General features: G+C 44.3%; 1 protein-coding gene across 1 annotated transcript in view; it reads right to left on the reverse strand.

Moving 5' to 3' along the window:
- Positions 1–9,965, reverse strand: part of LOC140122994 (uncharacterized protein KIAA1958-like) — a 48,668-nt gene extending 38,703 nt beyond the window's left edge. The window contains exons 1-5 of the mRNA XM_072144244.1: positions 8,776–9,965; positions 8,573–8,682; positions 1,854–1,980; positions 1,673–1,750; positions 1,496–1,585 (exon numbers count right to left, since the gene is read on the reverse strand). Coding sequence (XP_072000345.1) covers positions 1,496–1,585; positions 1,673–1,750; positions 1,854–1,980; positions 8,573–8,682; positions 8,776–9,724 — 1,354 coding nt within the window. The 5' untranslated portion in view covers positions 9,725–9,965. The remainder of the gene's footprint in view (positions 1–1,495; positions 1,586–1,672; positions 1,751–1,853; positions 1,981–8,572; positions 8,683–8,775) is intronic.
- Positions 9,966–24,217: the final 14,252 nt, after the last annotated feature.

Below are 24,217 nucleotides of genomic sequence, written 5' to 3' on the forward strand. Positions count from 1 at the left end.
ATGGGAGGAGAGGAGCATGAATGAGGCAGGAATTGAGCTGTACCATGCTGAGCTGTCTGATGGGAGGAGAGGAGCATGAATGAGGCAGGAATTGGGCTGTACCATGCTGAGCTGTCTGATGGGAGATGGGAGGAGAGTAGCATGAATGAGGCAGGAATTGGGCTGTACCATGCTGAGCTGTCTGATGGGAGGAGAGGAGCATGAATGAGGCAGGAATTGGGCTGTACCATGCTGAGCTATCTGATGGGAGGAGAGGAGCATGAATGAGGCAGGAATTGGGCTGTACCACGCTGAGCTGTCTGATGTGAAATGGGAGGAGAGGAGCATGAATTAGGCAGGAATTGAGCTGTACCATGCTGAGCTGTCTGATGGGAGGAGAGGAGCATGAATGAGGCAGGAATTGGGCTGTACCATGCTGAGCTGTCTGATGGGAGGAGAGGAGCATGAATGAGGCAGGAATTGGGCTGTACCACGCTGAGCTGTCTGATGTGAGATGAGAGGAGCATGACTAAGGCAGGAATTGAGCTGTACCATGCTGAGCTGTCTGATGTGAGATGGGAGGAGAGTAGCATGAATGAGGCAGGAATTGGGCTGTACCATGCTGAGCTATCTGATGGGAGGAGAGGAGCATGAATGAGGCAGGAATTGGGCTGTACCGCGCTGAGCTGTCTGATGTGAGACAGGAGGAGAGGAGAATGAATGAATGAGGCAGGAATTAGGCTGTACCATGCTGAGCTGTCTGATGTGAGATAGGAGGAGAGGAGCCTGAATGAGGCAGGAATTGAGCTGTACCACGCTGAGCTGTCTGATGTGAGATAGGAGGGGAGGAGAGGATCATGAATGAGGCAGGAATTGAGCTGTACCACGCTGAGCTGCCTGATGTGAGATGGGAGGAGAGTAGCATGAATGAGGCAGGAATTGGGCTGTGCCACACTGAGCTGCCTGATGTGAGATGGGAGTAGAGGAGCATGAATGAGGCAGGAATTGGGCTGTACCACACTGAGCTGCCTGATGTGAGATGGGAGTAGAGGAGCATGAATGAGGCAGGAATTGGGCTGTACCACACTGAGCTGCCTGATGTGAGATGGAAGTAGAGGAGCATGAATGAGGCAGGAATTGGGCTGTACCACGCTGAGCTGTCTGATGTGAGAGGAGAGGAGCATGAATGAGGCAGGAATTGAGCTGTACCATGCTGAGCTGTGTGATGTGAGATAGGAGAGGCCAGACTAAGCTCCTGCATCTTTTAGGAATCTTTTGCATAAGTAGAGAATCTTACTTCTTACTTCTAGAGATGAAGCCGATGCGTTTATAGCCATCACTACTGGTACAATCATTTAGCGTCTTTACAGATAATTCAGAGAAAAGAGTAGGTGAACCCTGCGTTACAGAACATGTAGATGATATGTATGAGCACTGCTGGACAGACCCTCCTCGTCATGCACTGGTGATGTCAGAGAATAGTGACTGCAGCTCTGGCTGGGACTGATCTACTCACTGGGGCTGGAGGTGTCCTGATCCTCCTCCGCTTCTCCTTCGTCGTGTCGGACCCTCATTAAGATGTCGGGGGAGATTGCTGCACTGCAAACTGTTGTGACGACATAAAGGGACAGAGATAAGAGAACAGCTTCATGTACTCAGACGCCTTCTCCACCAGGGGGCCCCACACACTCACCAGGTCCTGGCTCTGGGCCCTTGTCCTGATCCTCAGCTTTGATCTTCAGAAGGACGTCTCCATTTATAATCTTATATCCTGCGTTCGGAGGAGGAAACACAATGAACGTCACCAAGATGGCACCTACACCCCAGGACACATTCCCCCCCCCCATACACATTATCAGGGGGCGAATTCTTACCCATGCCCTCCAGTGCAGCGTGAATCTCCCGCATTACATTCTTGTACAGCTCCTTCTGCCAGTCCTGAAGAACCAGCCAGTCCTTAGCCGAGAAATATGCAGCCACATCTTGGAACGTCACCACACCCTGTAAGAGACCAGCAGAATAGTGAGTGCAGCTCTGGAGTATAATACAGGATGTAACTCAGGATCAGTACAGGATCAGTAATGTCATGTATGTACACAGTGACTGCACCAGCAGCAGAATAGTGAGTACAGCTCTGGAGTATAATACAGGATGTAACTCAGGATCAGTACAGGATAAGTAATGTCATGTATGTACACAGTGACTGCACCAGCAGCAGAATAGTGAGTGCAGCTCTGGAGTATAATACAGGATGTAACTCAGGATCAGTACAGGATAAGTAATGTCATGTATGTACAGTGACTGCACCAGTAGCAGAATAGTGAGTGCAGCTCTGGGGTATAATACAGGATGTAACTCAGGATCAGTACAGGATCAGTAATGTCATGTATGTACACAGTGACTGCACCAGCAGCAGAATAGTGAGTGCAGCTCTGGGGTATAATACAGGATGTAACTCAGGATCAGTACAGGATAAGTAATGTCATGTATGTACACAGTGACTGCACCAGCAGCAGAATAGTGAGTGCAGCTCTGGGGTATAATACAGGATGTAACTCAGGATCAGTACAGGATAAGTAATGTCATGTATGTACACAGTGACTGCACCAGTAGCAGAATAGTGAGTGCAGCTCTGGGGTATAATACAGGATGTAACTCAGGATCAGTACAGGATAAGTAATGTCATGTATGTACACAGTGACTGCACCAGCAGCAGAATAGTGAGTGCAGCTCTGGAGTATAATACAGGATGTAACTCAGGATCAGTACAGGATAAGTAATGTCATGTATGTACACAGTGACTGCACCAGCAGCAGAATAGTGAGTGTAGCTCTGGAGTATAATACAGGATGTAACTCAGGATCAGTACAGGATAAGTAATGTCATGTATGTACACAGTGACTGCACCAGTAGCAGAATAGTGAGTGCAGCTCTGGGGTATAATACAGGATGTAACTCAGGATCAGTACAGGATAAGTAATGTCATGTATGTACACAGTGACTGCACCAGCAGCAGAATAGTGAGTGCAGCTCTGGGGTATAATACAGGATGTAACTCAGGATCAGTACAGGATAAGTAATGTCATGTATGTACACAGTGACTGCACCAGCAGCAGAATAGTGAGTGCAGCTCTGGGGTATAATACAGGATGTAACTCAGGATCAGTACAGGATAAGTAATGTCATGTATGTACACAGTGACTGCACCAGCAGCAGAATAGTGAGTGCAGCTCTGGGGTATAATACAGGATGTAACTCAGGATCAGTACAGGATAAGTAATGTCATGTATGTACACAGTGACTGCACCAGTAGCAGAATAGTGAGTGCAGCTCTGGGGTATAATACAGGATGTAACTCAGGATCAGTACAGGATAAGTAATGTCATGTATGTACACAGTGACTGCACCAGCAGCAGAATAGTGAGTGCAGCTCTGGGGTATAATACAGGATGTAACTCAGGATCAGTACAGGATAAGTAATGTCATGTATGTACACAGTGACTGCACCAGTAGCAGAATAGTGAGTGCAGCTCTGGGGTATAATACAGGATGTAACTCAGGATCAGTACAGGATAAGTAATGTCATGTATGTACACAGTGACTGCACCAGCAGCAGAATAGTGAGTGCAGCTCTGGAGTATAATACAGGATGTAACTCAGGATCAGTACAGGATAAGTAATGTCATGTATGTACACAGTGACTGCACCAGCAGCAGAATAGTGAGTGTAGCTCTGGAGTATAATACAGGATGTAACTCAGGATCAGTACAGGATAAGTAATGTCATGTATGTACACAGTGACTGCACCAGTAGCAGAATAGTGAGTGCAGCTCTGGGGTATAATACAGGATGTAACTCAGGATCAGTACAGGATAAGTAATGTCATGTATGTACACAGTGACTGCACCAGCAGCAGAATAGTGAGTGCAGCTCTGGGGTATAATACAGGATGTAACTCAGGATCAGTACAGGATAAGTAATGTCATGTATGTACACAGTGACTGCACCAGCAGCAGAATAGTGAGTGCAGCTCTGGGGTATAATACAGGATGTAACTCAGGATCAGTACAGGATAAGTAATGTCATGTATGTACACAGTGACTGCACCAGCAGCAGAATAGTGAGTGCAGCTCTGGGGTATAATACAGGATGTAACTCAGGATCAGTACAGGATAAGTAATGTCATGTATGTACACAGTGACTGCACCAGCAGCAGAATAGTGAGTGCAGCTCTGGGGTATAATACAGGATGTAACTCAGGATCAGTACAGGATAAGTAATGTCATGTATGTACACAGTGACTGCACCAGCAGCAGAATAGTGAGTGCAGCTCTGGGGTATAATACAGGATGTAACTCAGGATCAGTACAGGATAAGTAATGTCATGTATGTACACAGTGACTGCACCAGCAGCAGAATAGTGAGTGCAGCTCTGGGGTATAATACAGGATGTAACTCAGGATCAGTACAGGATAAGTAATGTCATGTATGTACACAGTGACTGCACCAGCAGCAGAATAGTGAGTGCAGCTCTGGGGTATAATACAGGATGTAACTCAGGATCAGTACAGGATAAGTAATGTCATGTATGTACACAGTGACTGCACCAGCAGCAGAATAGTGAGTGCAGCTCTGGGGTATAATACAGGATGTAACTCAGGATCAGTACAGGATAAGTAATGTCAAGTATGTACACAGTGACTGCACCAGCAGCAGAATAGTGAGTGCAGCTCTGGGGTATAATACAGGATGTAACTCAGGATCAGTACAGGATAAGTAATGGCATGTATGTACACAGTGACTGCACCAGCAGCAGAATAGTGAGTGCAGCTCTGGAGTATAATACAGGATGTAACTCAGGATCAGTACAGGATAAGTAATGTCAAGTATGTACACAGTGACTGCACCAGCAGCAGAATAGTGAGTGCAGCTCTGGGGTATAATACAGGATGTAACTCAGGATCAGTACAGGATAAGTAATGGCATGTATGTACACAGTGACTGCACCAGCAGCAGAATAGTGAGAGCAGCTCTGGGGTATAATACAGGATGTAACTCAGGATCAGTACAGGATAAGTAATGTCATGTATGTACACAGTGACTGCACCAGTAGCAGAATAGTGAGTGCAGCTCTGGGGTATAATACAGGATGTAACTCAGGATCAGTACAGGATAAGTAATGTCATGTATGTACAGTGACTGCACCAGCAGCAGAATAGTGAGTGCAGCTCTGGAGTATAATACAGGATGTAACTCAGGATCAGTACAGGATAAGTAATGTCATGTATGTACACAGTGACTGCACCAGCAGCAGAATAGTGAGTGCAGCTCTGGGGTATAATACAGGATGTAACTCAGGATCAGTACAGGATAAGTAATGTCATGTATGTACACAGTGACTGCACCAGCAGCAGAATAGTGAGTGCAGCTCTGGGGTATAATACAGGATGTAACTCAGGATCAGTACAGGATAAGTAATGTCATGTATGTACACAGTGACTGCACCAGCAGCAGAATAGTGAGTGCAGCTCTGGGGTATAATACAGGATGTAACTCAGGATCAGTACAGGATAAGTAATGTCATGTATGTACAGTGACTGCACCAGCAGCAGAATAGTGAGTGCAGCTCTGGAGTATAATACAGGATGTAACTCAGGATCAGTACAGGATAAGTAATGTCATGTATGTACACAGTGACTGCACCAGCAGCAGAATAGTGAGTGCAGCTCTGGGGTATAATACAGGATGTAACTCAGGATCAGTACAGGATAAGTAATGGCATGTATGTACACAGTGACTGCACCAGCAGCAGAATAGTGAGAGCAGCTCTGGGGTATAATACAGGATGTAACTCAGGATCAGTACAGGATAAGTAATGTCATGTATGTACACAGTGACTGCACCAGCAGCAGAATAGTGAGTGCAGCTCTGGGGTATAATACAGGATGTAACTCAGGATCAGTACAGGATAAGTAATGTCATGTATGTACAGTGACTGCACCAGCAGCAGAATAGTGAGTGCAGCTCTGGAGTATAATACAGGATGTAACTCAGGATAAGTACGGGATAAGTAATGTCATGTATGTACACAGTGACTGCACCAGCAGCAGAATAGTGAGTGCAGCTCTGGGGTATAATACAGGATGTAACTCAGGATCAGTACAGGATAAGTAATGTCATGTATGTACACAGTGACTGCACCAGCAGCAGAATAGTGAGTGCAGCTCTGGGGTATAATACAGGATGTAACTCAGGATCAGTACAGGATAAGTAATGTCATGTATGTACAGTGACTGCACCAGCAGCAGAATAGTGAGTGCAGCTCTGGGGTATAATACAGGATGTAACTCAGGATCAGTACAGGATAAGTAATGTCATGTATGTACACAGTGACTGCACCAGTAGCAGAATAGTGAGAGCAGCTCTGGGGTATAATACAGGATGTAACTCAGGATCAGTACAGGATAAGTAATGTCATGTATGTACACAGTGACTGCACCAGCAGCAGAATAGTGAGTGCAGCTCTGGGGTATAATACAGGATGTAACTCAGGATCAGTACAGGATAAGTAATGTCATGTATGTACACAGTGACTGCACCAGTAGCAGAATAGTGAGTGCAGCTCTGGAGTATAATACAGGATGTAACTCAGGATCAGTACAGGATAAGTAATGTCATGTATGTACACAGTGACTGCACCAGCAGCAGAATAGTGAGTGCAGCTCTGGGGTATAATACAGGATGTAACTCAGGATCAGTACAGGATAAGTAATGTCATGTATGTACACAGTGACTGCACCAGTAGCAGAATAGTGAGTGCAGCTCTGGAGTATAATACAGGATGTAACTCAGGATCAGTACAGGAGAAGTAATGTCATGTATGTACAGTGACTGCACCAGCAGCAGAATAGTGAGTGCAGCTCTGGGGGTATAATACAGGATGTAACTCAGGATCAGTACAGGATAAGTAATGTCATGTATGTACACAGTGACTGCACCAGCAGCAGAATAGTGAGTGCAGCTCTGGGGTATAATACAGGATGTAACTCAGGATCAGTACAGGATAAGTAATGTCATGTATGTACACAGTGACTGCACCAGCAGCAGAATAGTGAGTGCAGCTCTGGGGTATAATACAGGATGTGACTCAGGATCAGTACAGGATAAGTAATGTCATGTATGTACACAGTGACTGCACCAGCAGCAGAATAGTGAGTGCAGCTCTGGGGTATAATACAGGATGTAACTCAGGATCAGTACAGGATAAGTAATGTCATGTATGTACACAGTGACTGCACCAGCAGCAGAATAGTGAGTGCAGCTCTGGGGTATAATACAGGATGTAACTCAGGATCAGTACAGGATAAGTAATGTCATGTATGTACACAGTGACTGCACCAGCAGCAGAATAGTGAGTGCAGCTCTGGGGTATAATACAGGATGTAACTCAGGATCAGTACAGGATAAGTAATGTCATGTATGTACACAGTGACTGCACCAGCAGCAGAATAGTGAGTGCAGCTCTGGGGTATAATACAGGATGTAACTCAGGATCAGTACAGGATAAGTAATGTCATGTATGTACACAGTGACTGCACCAGCAGCAGAATAGTGAGAGCAGCTCTGGGGTATAATACAGGATGTAACTCAGGATCAGTACAGGATAAGTAATGTCATGTATGTACACAGTGACTGCACCAGCAGCAGAATAGTGAGTGCAGCTCTGGGGTATAATACAGGATGTGACTCAGGATCAGTACGGGATAAGTAATGTCATGTATGTACACAGTGACTGCACCAGCAGCAGAATAGTGAGTGCAGCTCTGGGGTATAATACAGGATGTGACTCAGGATCAGTACGGGATAAGTAATGTCATGTATGTACACAGTGACTGCACCAGCAGCAGAATAGTGAGTGCAGCTCTGGGGTATAATACAGGATGTAACTCAGGATCAGTACGGGATAAGTAATGTCATGTATGTACACAGTGACTGCACCAGCAGCAGAATAGTGAGTGCAGCTCTGGGGTATAATACAGGATGTGACTCAGGATCAGTACAGGATAAGTAATGTCATGTATGTACACAGTGACTGCACCAGCAGCAGAATAGTGAGTGCAGCTCTGGGGTATAATACAGGATGTGACTCAGGATCAGTACAGGATAAGTAATGTCATGTATGTACACAGTGACTGCACCAGCAGCAGAATAGTGAGTGCAGCTCTGGAGTATAATACAGGATGTAACTCAGGATCAGTACAGGATAAGTAATGTCATGTATGTACACAGTGACTGCACCAGCAGCAGAATAGTGAGTGCAGCTCTGGGGTATAATACAGGATGTAACTCAGGATCAGTACAGGATAAGTAATGTCATGTATGTACACAGTGACTGCACCAGCAGCAGAATAGTGAGTGCAGCTCTGGGGTATAATACAGGATGTAACTCAGGATCAGTACAGGATAAGTAATGTCATGTATGTACACAGTGACTGCACCAGCAGCAGAATAGTGAGTGCAGCTCTGGGGTATAACACAGGATGATGCACTCACTATTGTGCTGGTGATACTGCAGGACGTGGCGGTCACTCACCCTCCCCGGTATGAGGGTCTTCTCCTCGGGGCACATGTCTGCGGGCTCCTCCCACTCCTCCTTGATGTTGGGGCTCCCGCAGCCCACGTCTCTGCACGGCGCCTCCTCCTCTGTAGGGAAGAGAATTAGTGATGAGTGGAGGACATGACGACCCTCCCCTGCAGCCAGTGCTCTCTGTTATCAGCCGCTCTGGTAGTTCTTACCCTCCTTCTTCATGTCGTGGCCGTTGCTGGTGCAGCCGTTCACCCCCTCCCCCGCCTCCTCGTCCTCCCTCTTGGGTTGAGGCGTCAGGCCGGCGGCCATCTTGAGGTGCTTCATGATGCCCCTGATCCGGGCCTCGCCCACGGGCAGGTTCTTGAACCATCGTGCGTAGCCGGGGCGGTGGTCGGGCTGTGGGGTGAGGTAGAAGGGCGAGTCCTTGGCCCTCATCTTGTCGGGGCGCTCGGTGCTGTACTTCTCGTAGGCTTTGACCACGTCGCGGTCGGGCTGCTCGGGGCTCTCGTAGATCTGCATCCTCATGGTGTGTGCGGGGTGCTGGCGGCCACGCCCGGCGCTCAGCTTCTTGGTGTGCTCCAGGTACTTCCTGCCCTGGGGGTCAGACTTGAGGGCGATGTCTCCCCAGCGCAGGGCGTGCTGCTCCAGGGTGCGCAGGCTGAAGTGCAGGCCCATGTTGAAGAAGAGCATGTGCAGGAGAGCGGTGGGGCTGTGCAGGCCGATGGCGCCGCTGGCGTACAGACGCTCAATGTCGCGCTCGCTGAGGGGCTCTGCCTGCTGCCCGGGAGGGGCTCCTGGGGGGCGGCTGCGCAGGTAGGACTGGCGCTCACGCATGGCGCTCACCGTCTTGGTGAATTTGGTCTCCTTGGAGCGGTAGATGGCGTGGGGGTAGCCGCTCCTCTCGAAGTGTCGGTCCAGGCTGCCCAGGATCCCGCGCAGCGTCCCCGCCTCATACTCGGAGCCATCCGGCTTGCGGTGCGTCCGGATGAAGGTGCACAGCCGCTCGTCCAGCTCCGGCACCGGGATAGACAGCAGGGGGCGCACCTCCCCGGCCCGCACCAGGTAACCCTGCACGATGCGCAGGTCAAACTTGGTCTTCTTCAGCGTGTTCTTATTGTCAGAGCGCCCCGCCTCCGCCATCTTCTTCTCTGACGTCATGGCCGCCGCCGACAACCAGACTCCTCACCCGCGGGAGGGCAATGACATCACACTGATGACGTCACCGTCTGCTCAGTCCTCCCCGGCGCGCCCGTGCTGCGTCCCCCGTGCTGCTGCTGCCGCCGCTGCTCCTCGGGCCGAATCACAACTTCCCGTTGTAAGGAGCCTGCACGAGCGGCGCGGAGCTCGGCGCGTGCGCACTGCTACCCCGACTGTCCTGCGCATGCGCCATAGTGTGATCTACGCAAGCGCACTACGCCTGAACTGTTGTGCGCAGATGCGCTGACCCCGGAGCTCAGGGGTCAGTGCGCACGCGCAGTGCTTCGTGTGATTGTTAGGATTGTTAGGATGTATTACATGTATATATAGTGTATGGAGGTATTAGGTGTTAGTATTAGGGTATATTACATGTATATATAGTGTATGGGGGTATTAGGAGTGAGTATTAGGATGTATTACATGTATATATAGTGTGTGGGGGTATTAGGTGTTAGTATTAGGGTGTATTACATGTATATATAGTGTATGGAGGTATTAGGTGTTAGTATTAGGGTGTATTACATGTATATATAGTGTATGGAGGTATTAGGTGTTAGTATTAGGGTGTATTACATGTATATATAGTGTATGGAGGCATTAGGTGTTAGTATTAGGGTGTATTACATGTATATATAGTGTATGGAGGTATTAGGTGTTAGTATTAGGGTGTATTACATGTATATATAGTGTATGGAGGTATTAGGTGTTAGTATTAGGGTGTATTACATGTATATATAGTGTATGGAGGTATTAGGTGTTAGTATTAGGGTGTATTACATGTATATATAGTGTATGGAGGTATTAGGTGTTAGTATTAGGGTGTATTACATGTATATATAGTGTATGGAGGTATTAGGTGTTAGTATTAGGGTGTATTACATGTATATATAGTGTATGGAGGTATTAGGTGTTAGTATTAGGGTGTATTACATGTATATATAGTGTATGGGGTATTAGGTGTTAGTATTAGGGTGTATTACATGTATATATAGTGTATGGAGGTATTAGGTGTTAGTATTAGGGTGTATTACATGTATATATAGTGTATGGAGGTATTAGGTGTTAGTATTAGGGTGTATTACATGTATATATAGTGTATGGAGGTATTAGGTGTTAGTATTAGGGTGTATTACATGTATATATAGTGTATGGAGGTATTAGGTGTTAGTATTAGGGTGTATTACATGTATATATAGTGTATGGAGGTATTAGGTGTTAGTATTAGGGTGTATTACATGTATATATAGTGTATGGAGGTATTAGGTGTTAGTATTAGGGTGTATTACATGTATATATAGTGTATGGAGGTATTAGGTGTTAGTATTAGGGTGTATTACATGTATATATAGTGTATGGAGGTATTAGGTGTATATAGTGTGTATTACATGTATATATAGTGTATGGCAGTATTAGGGTGTATGACATGTATATATAGTGTATGGAGGTATTAGGTGTTAGTATTAGGGTATATTACATGTATATATAGTGTATGGAGGTATTAGGTGTTAGTATTAGGGTGTATTACATGTATATATAGTGTATGGAGGTATTAGGTGTTAGTATTAGGGTGTATTACATGTATATATAGTGTATGGAGGTATTAGGTGTTAGTATTAGGGTGTATTACATGTATATATAGTGTATGGAGGTATTAGGTGTTAGTATTAGGGTGTATTACATGTATATATAGTGTATGGGGTATTAGGTGTTAGTATTAGGATGTATTACATGTACCGTATATATAGTGTATGGGGGTATTAGGTGTATATAGTGTGTATTACATGTATATATAGTGTATGGAGGTATTAGGTGTTAGTATTAGGGTGTATTACATGTATATATATTGTATGGAGGTATTAGGTGTGAGTATTAGGATGTATTACATGTACCGTATATATAGTGTATGGGGGTATTAGGTGTATATAGTGTGTATTACATGTATATATAGTGTATGGGGTATTAGGTGTGAGTATTAGGGTGTATTACATGTATATATAGTGTATGGAGGTATTAGGTGTTAGTATTAGGGTGTATTACATGTATATATAGTGTATGGAGGTATTAGGTGTTAGTATTAGGGTGTATTACATGTATATATAGTGTGTATTACATGTATATATAGTGTATGGAGGTATTAGGTGTTAGTATTAGGGTGTATTACATGTATATATAGTGTATGGAGGTATTAGGTGTTAGTATTAGGGTGTATTACATGTATATATAGTGTATGGCGGTATTAGGTGTTAGTATTAGGGTGTATTACATGTATATATAGTGTATGGAGGTATTAGGTGTATATAGTGTGTATTACATGTATATATATAGTGTATGGCGGTATTAGGTGTGAGTATTAGGGTATATTACATGTATATATAGTGTATGGCGGTATTAGGTGTGAGTATTAGGGTATATTACATGTATATATAGTGTATGGGGTATTAGGTGTGAGTATTAGGGTGTATTACATGTATATATAGTGTATGGAGGTATTAGGTGTTAGTATTAGGGTGTATTACATGTATATATAGTGTGTATTACATGTATATATAGTGTATGGCGGTATTAGGTGTGAGTATTAGGGTATATTACATGTATATATAGTGTATGGCGGTATTAGGTGTTAGTATTAGGGTGTATTACATGTATATATAGTGTATGGGGTATTAGGTGTGAGTATTAGGGTGTATTACATGTATATATAGTGTATGGCGGTATTAGGTGTATATAGTGTGTATTACATGTATATATAGTGTATGGCGGTATTAGGTGTATATAGTGTGTATTACATGTATATATAGTGTATGGAGGTATTAGGTGTGAGTATTAGGGTATATTACATGTATATATAGTGTATGGGGTATTAGGTGTGAGTATTACATGTATATATAGTGTATGGGGTATTAGGTGTTAGTATTAGGGTGTATTACATGTATATATAGTGTATGGCGGTATTAGGTGTATATAGTGTGTATTACATGTATATATAGTGTATGGCGGTATTAGGTGTTAGTATTAGGGTGTATTACATGTATATATAGTGTATGGAGGTATTAGGTGTTAGTATTAGGGTGTATTACATGTATATATAGTGTATGGAGGTATTAGGTGTTAGTATTAGGGTGTATTACATGTACCGTATATATAGTGTATGGGGGTATTAGGTGTATATAGTGTGTATTACATGTATATATAGTGTATGGGGTATTAGGTGTGAGTATTAGGGTGTATTACATGTATATATAGTGTATGGAGGTATTAGGTGTATATAGTGTGTATTACATGTATATATAGTGTATGGGGGTATTAGGTGTATATAGTGTGTATTACATGTATATATAGTGTATGGGGTATTAGGTGTTAGTATTAGGGTGTATTACATGTATATATAGTGTATGGGGTATTAGGTGTTAGTATTAGGATGTATTACATGTACCGTATATATAGTGTATGGGGGTATTAGGTGTATATAGTGTGTATTACATGTATATATAGTGTATGGAGGTATTAGGTGTTAGTATTAGGGTGTATTACATGTATATATAGTGTATGGAGGTATTAGGTGTTAGTATTAGGGTGTATTACATGTATATATAGTGTATGGGGGTATTAGGTGTATATAGTGTGTATTACATGTATATATAGTGTATGGAGGTATTAGGTGTTAGTATTAGGGTGTATTACATGTATATATAGTGTATGGGGTATTAGGTGTTAGTATTAGGATGTATTACATGTACCGTATATATAGTGTATGGGGGTATTAGGTGTATATAGTGTGTATTACATGTATATATAGTGTATGGAGGTATTAGGTGTATATAGTGTGTATTACATGTATATATAGTGTATGGGGTATTAGGTGTGAGTATTAGGATGTATTACATGTATATATAGTGTATGGAGGTATTAGGTGTTAGTATTAGGGTGTATTACATGTATATATAGTGTATGGAGGTATTAGGTGTTAGTATTAGGGTGTATTACATGTATATATAGTGTATGGCGGTATTAGGTGTTAGTATTAGGGTGTATGACATGTATATATAGTGTATGGAGGTAATAGGTGTTAGTATTAGGGTATATTACATGTATATATAGTGTATGGGGTATTAGGTGTTAGTATTAGGGTGTATGACATGTATATATAGTGTATGGAGGTATTAGGTGTTAGTATTAGGGTGTATTACATGTATATATAGTGTATGGCGGTATTAGGTGTTAGTATTAGGGTGTATTACATGTATATATAGTGTATGGAGGTATTAGGTGTTAGTATTAGGGTGTATTACATGTATATATAGTGTATGGAGGTATTAGGTGTTAGTATTAGGGTGTATGACATGTATATATAGTGTATGGAGGTATTAGGTGTGAGTATTAGGATGTATTACATGTATATATAGTGTATGGAGGTATTAGGTGTTAGTATTAGGGTATATTACATGTATATATAGTGTATGGCGGTATTAGGTGTGAGTATTAGGGTATATTACATGTATATATAGTGTATGGAGGTATTAGGTGTATATAGTGTGTATTACATGTATATATAGTGTATGGAGGTATTAGGTGTGAGTATTAGGATGTATTACATGTATATATAGTGTATGGGGTATTAGGTGTTAGTATTAGGATGTATTACATGTATATATAGTGTATGGAGGTATTAGGTGTTAGTATTAGGGTGTATTACATGTATATATAGTGTGTATTACATGTATATATAGTGTATGGAGGTATTAGATGTTAGTATTAGGGTGTATTACATGTATATATAGTGTATGGAGGTATTAGGTGTTAGTATTAGGGTGTATTACATGTATATATAGTGTATGGAGGTATTAGGTGTGAGTATTAGGATGTATTACATGTATATATAGTGTATGGAGGTATTAGGTGTTAGTATTAGGGTGTATTACATGTATATATAGTGTATGGGGTATTAGGTGTTAGTATTAGGGTGTATTACATGTATATATAGTGTATGGGGTATTAGGTGTGAGTATTAGGGTGTATTACATGTATATATAGTGTATGGGGTATTAGGTGTGAGTATTAGGGTGTATTACATGTATATATAGTGTATGGAGGTATTAGGTGTTAGTATTAGGGTATATTACATGTATATATAGTGTATGGAGGTATTAGGTGTTAGTATTAGGGTGTATTACATGTATATATAGTGTATGGAGGTATTAGGTGTTAGTATTAGGGTGTATGACATGTATATATAGTGTATGGAGGTATTAGGTGTTAGTATTAGGGTATATTACATGTATATATAGTGTATGGCGGTATTAGGTGTGAGTATTAGGGTATATTACATGTATATATAGTGTATGGAGGTATTAGGTGTTAGTATTAGGATGTATTACATGTATATATAGTGTATGGATGTATTAGGTGTGAGTATTAGGATGTATTACATGTATATATAGTGTATGGGGTATTAGGTGTTAGTATTAGGATGTATTACATGTATATATAGTGTATGGAGGTATTAGGTGTTAGTATTAGGGTGTATTACATGTATATATAGTGTATGGAGGTATTAGGTGTTAGTATTAGGGTGTATTACATGTATATATAGTGTATGGCGGTATTAGGTGTGAGTATTAGGGTGTATTACATGTATATATAGTGTATGGAGGTATTAGGTGTTAGTATTAGGGTATATTACATGTATATATAGTGTATGGAGGTATTAGGTGTGAGTATTAGGATGTATTACATGTACCGTATATATAGTGTATGGGGGTATTAGGTGTATATAGTGTGTATTACATGTATATATAGTGTATGGCGGTATTAGGTGTATATAGTGTGTATTACATGTATATATAGTGTATGGCGGTATTAGGTGTATATAGTGTGTATTACATGTATATATAGTGTGTATTACATGTATATATAGTGTATGGCGGTATTAGGTGTATATAGTGTGTATTACATGTATATATAGTGTATGGCGGTATTAGGTGTATATAGTGTGTATTACATGTATATATAGTGTGTATTACATGTATATATAGTGTATGGAGGTATTAGGTGTTAGTATTAGGGTGTATTACATGTATATATAGTGTATGGAGGTATTAGGTGTTAGTATTAGGGTATATTACATGTATATATAGTGTATGGGGTATTAGGTGTTAGTATTAGGGTGTATGACATGTATATATAGTGTATGGAGGTATTAGGTGTTAGTATTAGGGTATATTACATGTATATATAGTGTATGGAGGTATTAGGTGTGAGTATTAGGGTATATTACATGTATATATAGTGTATGGGGTATTAGGTGTGAGTATTAGGGTGTATTACATGTATATATAGTGTATGGAGGTATTAGGTGTATATAGTGTGTATTACATGTATATATAGTGTATGGAGGTATTAGGTGTTAGTATTAGGGTATATTACATGTATATATAGTGTATGGAGGTATTAGGTGTTAGTATTAGGGTGTATTACATGTATATATAGTGTATGGAGGTATTAGGTGTTAGTATTAGGGTGTATTACATGTATATATAGTGTATGGAGGTATTAGGTGTTAGTATTAGGGTGTATTACATGTATATATAGTGTATGGAGGTATTAGGTGTTAGTATTAGTGTGTATTACATGTATATATAGTGTATGGAGGTATTAGGTGTGAGTATTAGGATGTATTACATGTATATATAGTGTATGGAGGTATTAGGTGTGAGTATTAGGGTATATTACATGTATATATAGTGTATGGGGGTATTAGGTGTATATAGTGTGTATTACATGTATATATAGTGTATGGGGGTATTAGGTGTATATAGTGTGTATTACATGTATATATAGTGTATGGCAGTATAAATTATGCAAAGGCTGCAAATATGTGCGTTGGTGGTATAGTGCAGAGCATAGCTGCCTTCCAAGCAGTTGACCCGGGTTCGATTCCCGGCCAACGCAACCTCTGTCTTTTTTGAACAGTTTTTAAGTAGTCAGAACCAGATGAAGTGATGTTTCCTAGAAAGTTTTTGAATTTCTCATACTAGTGAAAGAACATACAAAAATGCAGCGCTTTTCCTTTTTCCAAACTTTTCTTCGACTCTCTCAATATGTTCTGAAGCAGATTTAGTGTTGTTTCCCTAAACATTGCCTTGATTCTTGTGGCGCTCAGAGAAAGTATGAAAAGGCTGCAAATATGTGCGTTGGTGGTATAGTGGTGAGTAGAGATGAGCGAACATACTCGTCCGAGCTTGATGCTGGTTGGAGCATTAGCGTACTCGAAACTGCTCGTTGCTCGGACGAATACTTCGCCCGCTCGAGAAAATGGCATCTCCCGCCGTTTTGCTTTTTGACGGCCAGAAACAGAGCCAATTACAAGCCAGGAGACTCTGCACTCCACCCAGCATGACGTGGTACCCTTACACGTCGATAGCAGTGGTTGGCTGGCCAGATCAGGTGACCCTGGGATAGACTAGCCGCTGCCCGCGCTGCTCGGATCATTCTGTGTCTGGATGCCGCTAGGGAGAGAGCTGCTGCTGGTCAGGGAAAGCGTTAGGCTGTTCTATTAGAATAGTGTTAGGCAGGAGTGATTCTACAAGAACCCAACAGTCCTTCTTAGGGCTACAATAACGTTATACTTTTTTTTTTTGGTTTGCTTGTGGCTGGGCTTGCTGGCACTAGTAGTGCAGCTAGTACCATATTGTGAGGAATTAGCAGGGGGACTTGCTACCGTTGTGTTTAGCTCTTAGTGACACACATATCCACCTCAAACACCAAAGTGGGAAAATTTATTAGGGGTTTGATTTCAATTAGGCACAGTCTGCCAGTTTCTTTTTATTTTACGTTTATTTTTTTCATAACTCAGCGTCATCTCATCTTGCATAGTAGTGTGCTTTCATACTTGGCTAGAAAATAGCCAAAGGAGAATCCAAACGGCTTACTTACGCCTACAGTAGCGTTATATATATTTTATTTCTGGTTGATCTGCTGGTGGCTGTAGTTGCTGCAGTGCATCTACTAGTAAATTGTGAGCAATTTGGAGTGAGACTTGCGACCGCTGTGTTTAGCGCTTAGTGACACACTTATCCATCGCAAAGACCGAAGTGGGAAAATTTATTAGGGGTTGGATTTCAATTACTGTATATACTGGCGTATAAGACTACTTTTTAACCCCTTAAAATAATGGCTACAGTGGGGGGTCGTCTTATACGCCGGATATACGGGGGCCGCACTATGTGAGGTGTTTTTTTTTCTCCGTCAGCGCGTAGAGAGCCGCTTCCTGGGACCGCCGCGCATGCGCGGCAGTCCGCCTCTCACAGTCATTAGAAGAGGCTTAGTACGCGCTGACGGGGCGGCGCGCTGTATGCTAATGCAGCCGCCCTGTCACAGCGGTCGGCGTCACAGAGCTGGGGGTCACAGGCGGCACTTACAGAAGCATGTCGGATCTTCATTAATATCGCAGCTTACAGTTATGATCACCAGGCACTTGCTCTCTTGTTTGTTTTGCAAAGTTTTAAGCAGACTTTTTTTCATTTGGGAGAGGGGTAGTCTTATACAGTGAGTATATACCAAATTCTATATTTTTAGGGCAGAAGTTGGGGGTCGTCTTATACGCCCAGTCGTCTTATACGCCGGCATATACGGTAGGCACAGTCTGGCAGTTTCTTTTTATTTTACGTTTATTTTTTCATAACTCAGCGTCATCTCATCAGTGTGCTTTCATACTTGGCTAGAAAATAGCCATAGCAAAAGGATAGCATCGTTTGGTTTTAAAAACTAAGAAACACAAAAAAAAGTTTAAAAACTTTCATTTTCAAAATGTTTAACCCGAGGGCTAGGGGTAGAGGGCGGGGACGTGGGCGTCCAACTACTGCAGGGGTCAGAGGCCGTGGTCCTGGGCGGGGTGAGACACCACCTGCTGATGAGGGAGCAGGGGAACGCCGCAGAGCTACACTGCCTAGGTTCATGTCTGAAGTTACTGGGACTCGTGGTAGAGCACTGTTGAGGCCAGAACAGTGCGAACAGGTGATGTCGTGGATTGCCGACAATGCTTCGAGCAATTTGTCCACCAGTCAGTCTTCCACGCAGTCCATCCATGTCACCGAAATCGGCACTCCTCCAGCTCCTGCACCTCAGCCTCCTCCCCCCCAGTCTGCCCCCTCCCAGGAAAATTTGGCATTTGAACCGTCATACTCTGAGGAACTGTTTTCTGGACCCTTCCCACAGTCACAAACCACTTGTCCGGTTGCTGCTGAGCAATTTTACGATGCCCAGGTTTTCCACCAGTCGCAGTCTGTGGGTGATGATGACCTTCTTGATGTAGTGGAAGAAGTGTGTAAAGAGGTGTCCGACGATGAGGAGACACGGTTGTCAGACAGTGGTGAAGTTGTTGTCAGGGCAGGAAGTCCGAGGGGGGAGCAGACTGAGGGATCGGAGGATGATGAGGTGACAGACCCAAGCTGGGTTGAGAGGCCGGGTGAACACAGTGCTTCTGAGACGGAGGAGAGTCCTCGACCAGAACAGGTTGGAAGAGGCAGTGGTGGGGCCAGACGGAGAGGCAGGGCCAGAGCAGGTGCATTAGCGCCAAATGTGTCACGTAGTGAAGCTCCCGTGGCGAGGGCTCCCGCGGCGAGGGCTAGATTTTCAGAAGTCTGGAGGTTCTTTAAGGAAACACCGGATGACCGACGGACTGTGGTGTGCAACCTTTGCCAAACCAGGATCAGCAGGGGTTCCACCACTACTAGCTTAACTACCACCAGTATGCGCAGGCATATGAATGCTAAACACCCCACTCAGTGGCACCAAGCCCGTTCACCTCCGGCCGTGCACACCACTGCTCCTTCCCCTGTGTCAGCTGATAGTCAGCCCCCTGCCCAGGACCCTGGCACAAAAACCCCATCGTCGCCTCCACGATCCTCCACAGCATCCACCAGCGTTCAGCTCTCCATACCCCAGACGCTGGAGCGGAAACGCAAATATAGTGCAACCCACCCGCACGCCCAAGCCCTTAATGTCCACATCTCCAGATTGCTTAGCCTGGAGATGCTGCCCTATAGGCTAGTAGAGACCGAGGCCTTTCGCAACCTCATGGCGGCGGCCGCCCCTTGGTATTCGGTCCCCAGCCGCCACTACTTTTCCCGATGTGCTGTCCCAGCCCTGCACCAGCACGTGTCAGACAACATCATCCGTGCCCTGACCAACGCCGTTTCTGACAAGGTCCACCTGACCACGGACACGTGGACGAGTGCTGTCGGGCAGGGCCACTATATATCGCTGACGGCACATTGGGTTAACTTGGTGGAGGCTGGGACCGAGTCTGACCCTGCGGCTGGTCATATACTGCCGACGCCGAGGATTGCGGGGCCTACCTCGGTCCAGGTCTTTCAGGCCTACTATGCCTCCTCCTCCTCCCACCCCTCCTCCACCTCCTCCTCCGAACTACCATCCGTGGGCATGGCGCCATCAGTCGCTAGCTCTAGGCACAGCAGCAGTGCCGTCGCTAAGCGACAGCAGGCGGTGCTCAAACTGCTGAGCCTAGGCGATAAAAGGCACACCGCCCAAGAACTATTACAGGGCATCACGGCGCAGACTGATCTGTGGCTGGCACCGCTGAACCTGAAGCCAGGCATGGTTGTGTGTGACATTGGCCGTAACCTGGTGGCGGCTCTGCAACTCGGCAGACTGACACATGTGCCATGCCTGGCCCATGTGTTAAATCTGATAGTTCAGCGTTTCCTCAAGACATACCCCAATCTGTCTGATTTGCTCACGAAGGTGCGCCGCATCTGTGCGCATTTCAGGAAGTCCAGCACAGATGCTGCCACTCTCAGGGCAGCGCAGCGCCGCCTCCAACTGCCCGCTCACCGACTGTTGTGCGACGTGCCCACGAGGTGGAATTCAACATTAACCATGTTATCCAGAGTTTACCAGCAGCGCAGAGCGATTGTAGACTGCCAGATGTCAACTTCCACCAGAACTGGTAGTCAGGTCAGTCAGCTTCCTCAAGTCTACAATGAGGAGTGGACGTGGATGTCTGATATCTGTCAGGTGCTGAGTAACTTTGAGGAGTCAACACAGATGGTCAGTGGTGATGCCGCCATCATCAGCCTCACCATCCCGCTGCTTGGCCTGTTGAAAAACTCTCTGATCAGCATGAAGTCGGAAGCTTTGCGCTCGTCACAAGAGACGGGGGAAGAAGATTCCCTTGTGATAGCCAAAGCACCCTCAGGTCTGTTTCTCAGCGCATATCGGAGGAGGTGGAGGAGGAAGAGGAGGAGAATGTTGGCGAGACACAAGAGGGGAGCATTGCTCAGACTTTCACTGTTCAGCGTGTATGGGCAGAAGAAGAGGAGTTGGAGGAGGAGGAAATGGACAGTCAGGCCAGTGAGGGGAGTGAATTCTTGCGCGTTGGGACTCTGGCGCATATGGCAGATTTCATGCTAGGCTGCCTATCCCGTGACCCCCGCGTTCAAAGAATTTATTTCAGCACCGATTACTGGGTATTCACTCTCCTGGACCCACGGTACAAGCAAAATCTTTCCACTCTCATCCCTGGAGAGGAAAGGAGTGTGAGAATGCATAAATACCAGCAGGCCCTGGTGCACAAGCTGAAACAGTATTTCCCTTCTGACAGCGCTAGCGGCAGAGTGCGTAGTTCTGCGGGACAAGTAGCGAGGGAGAGTAGGCGAGCAGGCAGCTTGTCCAGCACTGGCAAGGGTACGCTTTACAAGGCTTTTGCCAGCTTTATGTCACCCCAGCAAGACACTGTCACCTGTCCCCAGTCTCGGCAGAGTAGGGCTGATCTTTACAGAAAGATGGTGAGGGAGTACGTAGCTGACCATACCATCGTCCTAAATGATCACACAGCTCCCTACAACTACTGGGTTTCAAAGCTGGACATGTGGCACGAACTGGCGCTGTACGCCTTGGAGGTTCTTGCCTGCCCTGCCGCTAGCGTCTTGTCCCAGCGGGTTTTCAGTGCAGCTGGTGGCATCATCACCGATAAGCGTACACGCCTGTCGACTAACAGCGCTGACAGGCTGACGCTTATTAAGATGAATAAAGCCTGGATTTCTCATAATTTCCAATCTCCACCAGGTGAAGGAAGCTCAACCTGAATAATTTATGCACTCCTCCTCCTCCTCATTTTCCTCCTTCTCCTCCTCTTTGTACACTAAAGCAGAGGAAACTGGCTATTTTTTGACAGGGCCCACTGGCTCTAGCTATAGTACTTTATGTATTTAATTTTTCTGGAGGGCCACCTACCCGGTCCTCTGTTTTAAACAATTTTTGGGAGTGCCACATACAGGCACTCAATCTATTCAATTTTTCTGGAGGGCCACCTACCTGCTCCTCTGGTTTGAAAACTTTTTTGGACTGCCACATACAGGCACTCAATCTATTTCATTTTTCTGGAGGGCCACCTACCTGCTCCTCTGGTTTGAAAACTTTTTTGGACTGCCACATACAGGCACTATCCAAATTAAATTGTCTCCATAGCAGCCTCCACACGTTGTCTCCATTGCTACCTCCAAAAGTCGTCCATATAGCTGCCTCCATACATTGTCCCCTTATCAAACGAGGTGTGTCAGGCAGAAATTTGGGTTGTTTTCATGGATTCCACATCAAAGTTGTTAACTTTGTCGCCACCCTGCTGTGTTATCCCCAAAATATACTGGCAAACTTTTACCATTTACCGATATTATTTCAGCGCTTCTTGCGCATCTGTTTACATTCCCCTCACCCGCCATATCCCAAACTTATAAGAACGCTACTACACTTGATCTTATACAAAAGGTTCTTAGAAGTGCTGTTTGGGGAGTAGCCTAGAGACAGGGGCTTGGATTGGCGAAAGCTCGCCTGGAAGCGGAGCGCCAGCTCCATCCCAAGATCCAACTAACATAGTTTTAACTGCAGCACCTTTAATCTACTACTAGTTCACTGCCTCCATATATGGTCCCCTTATCAAACGAGCTGTGTCAGGCAGAATTTTGGGTTGTTTTCATGGCTTCCACATCAAATTTGTTAACTTTGTCGCCACCCTGCTGTGTAATCCACAAAATATACTGGCAAACTTTTATCATTTACCGATATTATTTCAGCGCTTCTTGCGCATCTGTTTACATTCCCCTCACCCGCCATATCCTAAACTTATAAGAACGCTACTACACTTGATCTTATACAAAAGGTTCTTAGAAGTGCTGTTTGGGGAGTAGCCTAGAGACAGGGGCTTGGATTGGCGAAAGCTCGCCTGGCAGCGGAGCGCCAGCTCCATGCCAAGATCCAACTAACATAGTTTTAACTGCAGCACCTTTAATCTACTACTAGTTCACTGCCTCCATACATGGTCCCCTTATCAAACGAGCTGTGTCAAGCAGAATTTTGGGTTGTTTTCATGGCTTCCATGTTAACTTTGTCGCCACCCTGCTGTGGAATCCACAAAATATACTGGCAAACTTTTATCATGTACCAATATTATTTGAGCGCTTCTTGCTCACCTCCTTTGGTTCCTCTCTGCCAACCATTGGTTTGAAGCCTGAGTCCATTTAGGGTATGTCGCCATGGCACTCTCTAGCCTGCTGCCGCTGCCTCTGCATGCCGTCCCCTATAGTGTCAGGGTCAATTATTGGATGTTTTAGATGCTATCTAGCTTCATTCTGTCACTCTGTCATGGCCGTGCTGTTGCCCATAATTTTGGCATAATGGTGCGATTAAGCAGCCTCAGAGGCATCCATGCATGCTGCCCCTGCTGTTTCCTGTCCATTTCCGTGGTGTTTCCATCCTTTTCTGAGGTTCCCAGGGGTTTGGCCAAGCTTCCCTGTGCAGAGCCTTGGTACCCTTGAAAAATGCTCGAGTCTCCCATTGACTTCAATGGGGCTCGTTATTCGAGACGAGCACTCGAGCATCGGGAAAAGTTCGTCTCGAATAACGAGTACCCGAGCATTTTAGTGCTCGCTCATCTCTAGTGGTGAGCATAGCTGCCTTCCAAGCAGTTGACCCGGGTTCGATTCCCAGCCAACGCAACCTCTATCTTTTTTGAACAGTTTTTAAGTAGTCAGAACCAGATGAAGTGATGTTTCCTAGAAAGTTGTTGAATTTCTCATACTAGTAAAGGAACATGCAAAAATGCAGCGCTTTTCCTTTTTCCAAACTTTTCTTCGACTCTCTCAATATGGTCTGAAGATGATTTAGTGTTGTTTCCCTAAACATTGCCTTGATTCTTGTGGCGCTCAGAGAAAGTATGAAAAGGCTGCAAATTTGTGCGTTGGTGGTATAGTGGTGAGCATAGCTGCCTTCCAAGCAGTTGACCCGGGTTAGATTCCAGGCCAACGCAACCTCTATCTTTTTTGAACAGTTTTTAAGTAGTCAGAACCAGATGAAGTGATGTTTCCTAGAAAGTTTTTGAATTTCTCATACTAGTGAAAGAACATGCAAAAATGCAGCGCTTTTCCTTTTTCCAAACTTTTC

Source organism: Engystomops pustulosus, chromosome 3 (genome assembly GCF_040894005.1).
Source record: "Engystomops pustulosus chromosome 3, aEngPut4.maternal, whole genome shotgun sequence".
NCBI classification, from domain to species: domain Eukaryota; kingdom Metazoa; phylum Chordata; class Amphibia; order Anura; family Leptodactylidae; genus Engystomops; species Engystomops pustulosus.